The 11,537-nt window shown below is 40.3% G+C and overlaps 1 protein-coding gene across 1 annotated transcript; it reads right to left on the reverse strand.

The window, feature by feature from the left end:
• Window positions 1-341: 341 nt before the first annotated feature.
• LOC112272966 (uncharacterized) lies at window positions 342-2,871 on the reverse strand. The gene is made up of 5 exons (XM_024501206.3): window positions 2,371-2,871; window positions 1,652-2,132; window positions 1,398-1,472; window positions 1,114-1,220; window positions 342-946 (listed from the first exon to the last, which is right to left on the reverse strand). The coding sequence occupies exons 1-5, from the start codon at window positions 2,589-2,591 to the stop codon at window positions 682-684; spliced, it is 1,149 nt and encodes a 382-aa protein (XP_024356974.1). The 5' UTR covers window positions 2,592-2,871; the 3' UTR covers window positions 342-681.
• Window positions 2,872-11,537: the final 8,666 nt, after the last annotated feature.

The following is an 11,537-nucleotide window of genomic DNA, read 5'->3' on the forward strand; positions in this document are numbered from 1 at the left end:
CACACATCACAAAAGTCGTGGGCACCAACAGAAGGACACAACGTAATGTTTTCCTCGAAATGAAAGACACCAATCCCGCCAGACTCCAGAGGCAAGGATGATAGATCTCGGTCCTCGTCGAACCCGCTGGGAGGCAGCAGTCGCTAGTGATGCTGGTACCTCCTGCATCAAGTTCTACGTCTACCGTTACTTCAGGTGACGCACACAGGCTCACGTTGTGTTGTGCCACCAGCTTAATGTTTACAACAGCAATTATTTACTCACGCGACATGCCTTGCTCGGACAATTTCCCGGAGTGAGGTTAGTCATGCTGTGAATGGTATTAACTGAACTATCCAGAGTGGGGTTTCTGTACAAAGACTGTGTACAGAAGTTTATTTCACATTCATATCCACCTAGTGGATGTTTTAAAAAATATGTTACATTCTCCGAAGCTGCTCTACTTTCAGCTTCATCTATATTTCCACATTTGTAGAGGATACATATCGATGGCGGATGGCCATGTTTTCGACTCTCGGTTGAAAACGGTCCGACACATCTTCCATATAAGTTGTTCTTTAGATGGTACACCCGGGCGACGAGCATTTGCTTGGGCAGACACTTGATAATCAACATGTACCACAGAAGTCCTCACGGACAAGCGTTTTAGGCTTCACTACCATGAGCTCATGGTAGTGAAGCCTAACTTGCAACTGTAGCTGGGGCTCCTGCATCACGAAACTCTTCTTCGTTGAAGAGAACCCGGTGCGATGCCACTGCTTTGAATGTTGGACGAGGTATACCTGGAGGTCTGTGAGGGGTATCTCTGGGACCTTGAAACAACGGAGCAACAATTGCTTTCATGTCAGCCAATGGAATTCGCGCATGTTGTGGCTTAGGGGGGTGTCTGGGAGCCTGAGGTGTTGGAGGTCGCACATCCAATGTACCTCCAGGAGCTTCACTAACACTACACAAATAAAAGATGTTAAGACATAAAGTATACATCTTAAACGAACAGCGCACATCATAACAAGTGGGTTCACATAGAACCCATCCGTCGGCATTAGAAAGACAACATCGAGTGCATGTCAAAGGCCAAGAGGAAGATAATTGAAGACAGCAAATGTAACTTACGTGAAGTAAAAGTCTCGATGACGTTTAGGAGTGTAAAAACTGACAGTTTTTTGCCTTTCATAATCCGGCGTAGTAAAATTGAAATGCATTTGCCTAGCAATGCTAACCTGCGGAATAAAAAATTCCAGCACATGAGCGAGGTAGTTGCAGTGATCCAAATCACGCAATAATAAGACAATCTTCCAAATCCAGAGACTAACATGCCAAACATCACCTTCAGAAATTAAGAGCCGAAACATGCGCATGCGCACTATTACAAGTTGATGAAAAGGATTTGGGCTTACCGCTTGTTGTAAGGACCGGCAGACGTGGAAGACAGGTTTAAGCTGGTCATGATGTAGTCTACATACAATATGTACCTAAATCACGTTACAGGGCGCATCGTCAGAAAATGTAGAGACCACCGCCCAAACATAAACTGAATAAAACAAGCATGAACCATGTGACAGTGAAGGCTCACCACCAACTACAACTCTGCACTCAAAAAAAAAATGTCACAATACTGCAAAGCAGCAGTATACAAGGACAAAATCTGTACCAGTAGCTCGACCGGCAATCTTTCCAAAGGAGATTCAGATCTAGATTGAAACTTCATCTTACGCATCGGAGTCTGCATCACAGTAAGCTGCGAAGCGGGGGTAAGAGGTGTTCTAGGTGCCACTAACTTCTTCCTTTGGGGATATGAAGGCCCAAACTCTTGTGATGTCGAAATTGGAGATTTTTCTGAAGGTGATAACAAGGTGAACGAGTTTACGTTATCGAGTTCATCTGGAAGAGCACCGCACCCTACATCGATGTCTTCAACTAGTCTCCCCTTTTCTAAAGGGGCATCAGGAATGCAAGACATATTTTGTACATCCACTAATTTAACCGCCTGCCCTGGTCTCCAATTCTTGCGCCTATGAGTAACTTGAGATCGAGTATCCACATTACGGTCTAAACCTTTGATTCTCTGCTCACTAATAGAATTTACCCTAATCTCCGTTACTGCCGCCCCATCAGCTCTCAGCACGGGTCCTCTGAAAGACGTAGAGGACATGTGTCAGTTCAGAAGGCAATAATGACAAGTGAACAAGACGATGGCAGTCTGTATTGGAAACAAAAATGGCAATTATGTTACAAGATGAAGCGTCATCTCCTGCAGGGAACCAGTGACGCTTCTGAGGTCAATAATGAAAAAGTTTAGAGCCTCCGATACTACCAAGGGACAGACTAAAACACCACTCGGCCAGAGAGTACAAGCATTGAGTATGGAACCTTAAAGATATATGTGATGATCCGCGAGTTAGTTCAGGAACTCTACGGTACGATGACGAAGCACACGAGGAGCCAGCTCGATCCTCCAGACCGACTTCAATTCCCACACAGTTCCTAGTGGAGTCACATCTCTGGCGCCTCACATATGTTACAGCATCAGGTTGTCCATGTTCACTTCTGGAGGCATCCCCTCTCCTCCTCAGTCGAGTCATCATTTTCATTTATCGTAGATATGAATCGCACCTCCACGCAGACAATCACTACAATTGCAGTTCACTAGAACGAACTCAACAATAATGATTATAAGAGCACTAAGAAATGCTACGAGGAGAACAGCGCAGTACAATCGTCATTGCTCTCACTGCTCGAGAAAATTGTGGCCAAGACGACAAAAGTGGCGCTTGATTAAAATTAAACGCAAGCAAACACAACCTCCATCATAGCGACGCTCGCCACAACGCCAGTCGAGTCGTTGCTAACCTCCGAAACTTGATACCCTTAACACTCACCACTAAGAAGAATAGGACATCCTCAACTAACTCGACCTCTCTCCGACTACATGTCAGCCAACCTCCCACTACGATTCAAAACTTCACCCCGCATTAGAGCCCCTGTTCCAACACTGGCAACCCCTGACATGAACTCCGAGCACATGAGCGCACCAACAATTAGGCTTCCCACCGAGCTCACGCGCGACCACTCTTCACTATGCCGCAAACACCCTAACAATAACCACTCCGCATAGCACCTGGTGCACCCCTGAAAACACGCAGCCTTGGCCGAGCTTCTGAGCGCTACTAATACGAGGATGTCCGACGACAGTACGCCGCTGACGTATCCTCCACGGTGCAAAACAATGCGAGCACTGCCATCCCTCGACTAAACTACCAGTCGAGATTCCCTAGCACTGCGCTTCGCACAGCACTTGAGACTTCATCGACAGAAATTAGCACTTCAACTAACCTAGAGTGTTCCTATGGAAGTTACGATCCACCGGCTCAAGGGGGACGGATCCTTGGTCTCTCAAACTGCGGCGTGCAAGGAGAGGCTGAAATCCAATAGGCTCGCTAACAATAGCGCCACCCGAAAGGCCAGTCTGTACCACGGCTACATCCAAGGGCGCAATGAAACCTTCGCCGGTTGGAGAAGACGACAATTCCACCTAGAATCGTCACCGTCGTAATAGAACCAAGGCGCGCGGGAGGTTTTTTTGAATCGGGCGGGAAGCAGACTCCCGCCTGTATTATGGAGGGGCCTTCTCAAGGCGGGATCTGGTATGGCGGGTGGCCGCATGGGTGGCGCCGCAGAGGGGGACCCTACGCTGCGTGGTCGGCGACGGACGGTGTCAGCCAACATTGCTCCTTTCGGTGGTTGTTTCCGCACTCCAGTGCTCGAAAAGGGTCCTAATTGGTGGTCCATGGAACTAAACTATGATTTTTGAGCATTTCATCAAACCGTAATTTTGCCATTTTTTTCCCCCTGTTGTGTCCTCCCCCACTTTGCTATCATAAATAGAAACCATTGACCACTAGCAAATGTTCAAAAAAATTCTTGACCTATTTTGTTGATTTCAAAATAATATTTCATGCATTAAATGTGTAGGAATATATATGTATAAAAATATATGAGTGTCTGTATGTGCATATTTATATTCATACTTATTCAGTATCAAGAAAGATAAAATGAAGTGGAAGATAAATAAATAGATAAAATAAAATAAAATAACTCAATGATTACTTCACAAATGTACTTGCATGCTCTATTTCTTCATTGTATATTGCTTGCATGAAATAACATATACACACACATATAGGGGAATGTTAAAAAGACCCATGCTTCTACCAAATTTACCCACTCTTAGTTATGAATATGGTAATCATGAGAAACATGGTTGGTTTTTATTGGTTCCATGTCCAACAGTCAAGAAATGAATGTAAAGGTCATTTTTTTTCATGATGGTTACAATGGGTGGGTTGATTTAGTAAAATCTTGGGTCTATTTAACATTCTCATATATATATATATATATATATATATACATATATATTTGAATAGTTAGAACCATTTGTCTCTCACATGAAAGCAATGCATCTATTTACCTATCTTCCTATATATATGATGGTTACCATGAAACACCAAAGTAACTCAGGATAATGTCAACTTGTTGGTGGTATTGTGTTTTTTGATCCATGTTTGTGGGGGGGGGGGGGGGAGGGGGTATTGAAGATGCCAATCATCTCTGACCTTGCAGACAGCAAAACCCAAAGGAGCACAAAGAGAAAGACAAAGGAGGTGATTAGTGTCTCAGCAAAGGTGGTGGACACCCCCAGTCACAGGAATGCTGAAGTGACACAGATATGCTCATGATAGACCTAGAGAAGACCCCCCTAAAAAGATGTTGAAAGGAGGGAAGAGTTGATGGATCATGACTCAGCATGATTGAGTCATATCCCCCCCTTATTTGGATTCACTGAGTTTCCCTCTAGTTCCCATATGATTTGAACCAATGACAAAGTTGTATTGACTAGGTCAATCACAATTGCATGGGGGTACACCATTGAGTTTATGCCAGATTTAATTAAATTTAGGATGCTTGAGAAAATCAAAATAAAAATTTCCCCAAAATCAAGGAAAGTTTGGTGATCAAATAAGTCATGGAAAATTGAATACACGGGAGAAAGGGGGGAAACAAAAAGAAATTAAAAAGGGGGTTTAATTAGCCACGAGAAATTAGAAGACTAATCTCGAGAACTGCGACGGAGGGAAATTGTTGGCGCGTGAGCAAATCGACGAAACCTTTCGCTCGTCGACGATTTCGTCGTCTTGGATCCCTTTTCGTCCATCTAAGTCCGCAACCGCCGGGAATAGAAGTCGCCATCGGCGTTCGTCGACACGTGGTAGTGTGATACGCCGTCAGATTCACGAGAATCTCGTGGTCGCGGTTTCTGTCGATGAATGAAATCACTGTGGGTTACTTCCCGGTTATGCTGCGTTTAAGTGTCAATTTTTGTCACAAGTGGTGGATTTAATGGTTGATGGAAGTTCTTAAGTGGGTGATTAATGGCCGATTGTGAGGGATGTGGTAAGTTGGACTATGCTGCTTATCATTCTTCTGTGAGATTTTTACTATTTTCAGAACCTGACAACAAATTATTTCATCATTCGATCGCCTCTTGGCTGGTGTGTGCGTTTGTGTGTATGTATATATATATATTATGAGATTGTATTTGTCATGATATCATCGTTGGTCACAGTTGGTATACTCTATCTTGCATCTTAATCTGATTAAGCTGACATACATACATGCAAATGTCCACACAGACCCACAATTAATTTACATACTGGATCTGAGAACTGTACAATAATACAGTGATTTAAGTACTGTTTTTGCAGCTTCTTGTTAAATGGAATGAAAACTTGACAAGAGTAAGGACCACCCAATTTGCCAGCTCTAGCAAAGGTAATAAATACAGAAGAAATTAAATGATGAATAAGCTACTGCAATGTTGTGTATAATGCCTATGTTCTACAGATCACAACATAAAGTTGGAAAAACCCAAACTCCGAGGTACCACATCCTACGGTGGTCCTCCGGTATGAACGCACGAAGCGGCAAGCTCCCGGAGACAGACATTCTGTTTGGGCTCCTTCATCTGGGCTCCTGTTACTAACAAACTTGGGTTCTAAAGATGGCCGAGGCCAAGCAATTGACCCTCTCCAAAGTTCGAGTATTTAAAATTGTTTGAATGAACACGAACCTGTAGCGCAGTAAATCTTTTCCATTAGAGACACACGTACTTTTTGGGCTCCATCATGGGCAACGGATGGCCTGGGTTCGGTGGAACATGGAAACCACTCCATATGTGGACACATTTTGTTTTTAGAGCAGGCAGAACGAGAACGTGGGAGGAACAGAAGTCTTGGGCTTGGATCGGAATGCGCTCAGGTTGAGAACGGGTCCGGGGGACGGGGAAGATCTCACTTCGAAGAGCACCGAGCGCGCCTCCTGGAGGCGACAAATTTAGAGGCAGTTTAGCGGCTGCCGTGGATGAACACAAAATATCCATCAACGATCAGGTGGAATTCAGTTACTAGGACAGATTCGAAACCACGGACGGAGTGCGTTACGACCACAGGGAATCCTGTGATTATTTTTACTCTAGTCTCGAGAATCGTTGCGAAATCTTTCAGTACAAGCTCAAACAGGAAGAAAGTCTATGATTACATGAAGGACAATTATTCAAACAGTATTTTATTTTTATTTTAGCCTCCTTTATTGACGATTTGTGTCTATGCCACCATAGCAGAATTACAATGTCTTGAACTTACTCGCTAAGTTTCTTTAAAATAATTAAGAAGTAAAACAAATTATTTCTGAAACCTAATATAGTGTTTTCCTAGGCTCGCAACGGAACGTAAAATGTTATATATTGAAGTAAATTAGCAATGTTCCCAGATCTCGTAACACGTCGACCAAACTTGTACGTAGAGTTAGGAATCTTGACATGTTCAAAACATGCCGTGCAATGATGGATCGATCTTCTCACGGCAAATTGGGAATGGGCATAATTTCACGAACAGGGAGAATGAAACTCCAAGCTTTTCGAAAGTAGATTACTGCTTTGTTTAAAAACTTGATTGGCAGCAGAATCTGGTGCCTACCAGTCGGAGCTTGAATGCATCATGTGACTGACCCCATGCTGGTTTCTTTTTAGCTTTTCCCAGTCTGCCTTCCATGATGATCCGGAATCTGTCGTAAATTGATCATGTGCTGGGTCAGAGAAATTTGTTTGCTGGTCTCTTCAGTTGCAATTCTCTGAGCCCTTCGTTGTTGGAATCTTGACGCGGTAATGTGTCAGAGCGTGCTTTTACGCCGCTGGGTGAAGATATTGGGTTGTAACCCGGGGAGAATGGTGGCTGATCGTAACCGAAGAAGTTAACGTGACACTAAATAACCCCCGAATCATCGCATGGTCAATTACACCTTGCACGTTGCGGAGTGCCTATTTGCGTCCCGTGTGGTTAGATCTTAACTGTTCAGCATTTTTCTCCACTTCGTTCATCGCTTTTGTAGCGTGTGAGGTTTAGTGCCGGTATCCTTTCGTGCTGCGTATAGGAATGCTGTTAAGCAATTTCCATTGGATCCTGTTGTTCGAGAAATAGTCAACGCTGGCTTTGTTTCTGTTTCTCGCTTCTGTTTGGGTCCAGCATGAATATAAATTCGCAGACCGCTTCTGAGTGTGAAATGATTGCGACGTTCGTACTCCTACGACTTCTGGTGCGACGAGTTTAATTATTTGATTAAAATAAAACATTTGGTTATTAGGTGATTTTTGTTCGAGAAAAATCAGGTTCCTTGTCGATAATAGGGAGGGCTTTGGCTGTGAATTAAGGTCATTCTGCGGGAAATTCTGTGTCCAGGTTCAGTCAGTAGACTCAAAGAGCCTGACGGCAAGAACAGGGCACAGGACATGGCCATGCCTTCTCGTCTTTCAAGTAGTGGCCTGTACCTGCAGAAACACTGTCATCGTACAGTACATCTTGTTTGATCACTGTGCGTTTGTCGACAGATAACCTGGAACATACCTGACAAGCGGATACATATGCGATTCATAGTGACTAACGTTGCACTGGACAATGAGAAGAGCAAACCTGACGTGTCTGCGTCTGACAAAATGATTTCACCACTGTTTTGAGAAGATACAAGACCAAAGAGCTAGGAGGCCCGACCTTAGGCACACAGTAGGTTTAATATCTAATCGCGTATTTGTACACCTTTTGTGCAATCCTGAAAGCTGCTATCCCCACGGATTTCCCGGATACGAAGGTAGAAAGCGGCAGACCTCCAGAACCACAGCAAGAACCATTGCATGTGATGAAGGGCATGATACTACAACATTCAATGAAAAGGTATTTCATTAAGCGATGCCCCTACATTTATAAAGTACTGCAGAACTCACATCTTAACATTCAGTGCCCTAGCAAGATTATCATGTTACTGCGGTAACAGACAATACACGCCATCTGATTTGCCAAAAAGAACATGATGTACAAAGTTGCTAAACACAACGTCATTGTTTCTTCAGAGAACTACCTGCTGTTGATTTAATCTAAAGTTGCCCAACTTTGTTGGGGACCCTCGATTGTTAAATACTCTGTTTAAGTTTTCATGATATGTGATGAATGTAATGAAAAGTGCGAGCAACTCGTGTCAGATATTGTTACTAGGTGCAGGTAAAATGTGGCGAGTAATACAGGAAATTTGCCAGGTGTTTCTTCTAACCGTCTTGTATGGCCTGCCTTGTTAGTCAGGTTTATGCATTAAGTCGAACTCCGCAGCTTCTAATCGGATTTTCAATTAGAGAAGGTTGAGCTGGTAAGAAAGTTACAAGGATGTGATTTCAAGTGGGCTGCACAGAACAATCAGTTGCATCGGAAAGACAAACAATAGTGACATAACCGTGAAGCTGTGTCCTACATTCACTAGCTGGCAGCAAGTTGTTATTATCATTAAGGCAAATACGACAATGTTAATTATAACTTGGTTGTTCGATATTAGACCTGCGAAGGTTTTTGACGAGGATCACTAACGATAGATGACCCTGCTAATCCTATGGAAGAATTAGCAAAAACTGAAGACGATTTTTGGTGCAACATGGCAAACGACATGACGCAGGGCTTGTGGTAGAGTAAAAGATGAACCAGAACAAGGGTAAAACGAAGAAGAGCGAAACACTCGTGTAGTAGATGCAGAGAAATCAACGAAGCCGCGCATCAATCGTGATCTCTGATTGCACTGTCGTGGTCTCAGTGCAAACTGAACCGAAAAATGCCCTCAAGCTTGTCAACGCGCAAGCAAGGGCAGGTGACGCAAGATTACGCAGACACATCCCTTTAGACCTTGCTCCGATCACCAGCTGCGACTGCAATGCAGATCCGTCGATGTTCTAACACGCCTGCAACAGTTTGCTAATCAGCCTGTACCACGTAACTACTGATGTCGAAGTGACTCCTCCTCCGACATCAAGGCTCACATTTCCAGGCTGCGACGTGAACGACTTATTCCTCCGAAGCAGGGATTCCACCATTTCACATGCTCGGAATAACTGGCTCATTGACTTTCGACTTTTTGACAACTTTTGTCTCAAAAAGTTAAAGCCAATGATGACTCATGTTACCCTTCAAATAAACTTTGATATTTTTAATGACAGGATTAGATCTCATGAATTATTGTGTTGAATAATACAATTGTAATAAAGTCAAAAGGATGATGTCACTAGGCTTCACCTCTCACTGCTTGTTAGTCTTAGTTTGAAGCTTCTACTAATTGCAACTATTTAAATCTGTGTAATTACGTTAAATTTGTTAAGTAATGGTTTGTTGGTTTATTTAAAACTTTGTGGGTATGTGTGAATTCATCAGTTTCAAGTTTGTAATTTGATTACTTATTTTCATCCAGTGTGTTTATAATGTCATGTTGTCAATACAAATTTAAGAATGTTTGTCGTGGATGTGTATCACAGGTTGCACCTTCAAATTTTTATCATCAAAGTCACCATTTTGTTTATGCTATCTTAACACTTGTTGAATACACCTTGCATGACTTCACTTACAAGTCTATTAATACTTGTCATGAAGGTGGTGAAATGTTCCCACTTGAATTCTAATAAGTACTATCACACTCTTACAGCTTTGTACAAGAAGTGATATTATCCAAGACAACTTGCAGAAGAATTATTGATTACCTCTACTAATTTTATCTTTTTATAAGCACATATCATCACGAAGATTTATCAACATAATTTCAATACTTCCCTTTTTTCTGATTTAATGATTCAGTGATCAATTTACTAACTTGTGTTGAACTTAGTTCTCCCAAAACAAATAAAAAGTGAAAATACAAAGATTGAAAGAAGAAACAGCTTTAAGTTTGGAATGCTAAGTTTGGTATTTTAATTGATATAATTTATAATATTCTTAAGCTACGCCTTGCCAACTCAGACACAAAACGTTTTTTTTTTGTAAAATCTTGTAGTAGCTTATTTTAATGTGAACATGTTTATCAAAGAGAACAATAAATATTTTTACTACATATAAAAAGGAGTTTTATTTAGTTAAATTAGTATCTATTTAAAGACACAAATTATAAATATTTTATGTGCTGAATGTTATTTATATTTTGTGTGATAAAATTATTTTCCTATCAAAAAAGTATTACAACTGATGAATGTAAACCACACACAAGTTCTTTTCTTATTTAACTTTATTGTTATAGTTAGTTTTACAATATAGAAATATGCATAATTATACATACCTAACAGATGATATATTTATGTGTGTGTGTGTGTGTGTGTGTATATATATATATATATATATATATATATATATAATTAAACAGAAATAATACTTACCTTCAATAATAACTACCAATCAATATTACTTCACTAAAATACACAAAGTTATTTTTTAATATCTCTTTTTAATGGCTATTTTTTGAAAAGACCTTATAAAATTGGGTATCATACATACCTTAATTAAATCAGTTAATACAGAATCAATAAAAGGTACAGTAAACATCCATTCATTATCTTAAATCTACATTAATATAATACTTTGTTACTATAGCATACCCTAAGAGCTGGTATTTCAAAATTTAAAAGTTGTATATATATATTTAAAATATTTACAACCTTAGTATTAAAAATTAAATTATACATGTATATGTATATTTAAATATATATTGTAAAATTATATCAGTCGATTAATAACCATTTTTTTACTAAAAATTAATTTTTTGTATTCGATTAATAATAAAAAAATATTTTTTTCTTTATTAATCAGTTTTATTTGGATTTTGCTACACATAAATTGGATCAATAGTCTAAGAGGTTATAGATATTTTAAAAAAATAATTATATGTAGTTTAATAAATTTATTAACAAAGTGATATAAATCTTAAATTTTATAAGTAAATCAATAGACATTAACATTATTAAATGATTAGATTCTACTAAATTCTTGATATAAGGAAAAAAATCTTAAAAAGAAGAAAAAAGTTTTACATGTTATTTTATTACTTGTTTAATTTGAAATATATTTAAAAAACTGTAAGGTAGATACCTCCTTCTTATTATGTGGACACCACTCTTTTATTAATTAGACATCCCA

Source organism: Physcomitrium patens, chromosome 20, assembly GCF_059467195.1.
Source record: "Physcomitrium patens ecotype Gransden chromosome 20, ASM5946719v1, whole genome shotgun sequence".
NCBI classification, from domain to species: Eukaryota; Viridiplantae; Streptophyta; class Bryopsida; order Funariales; family Funariaceae; genus Physcomitrium; species Physcomitrium patens.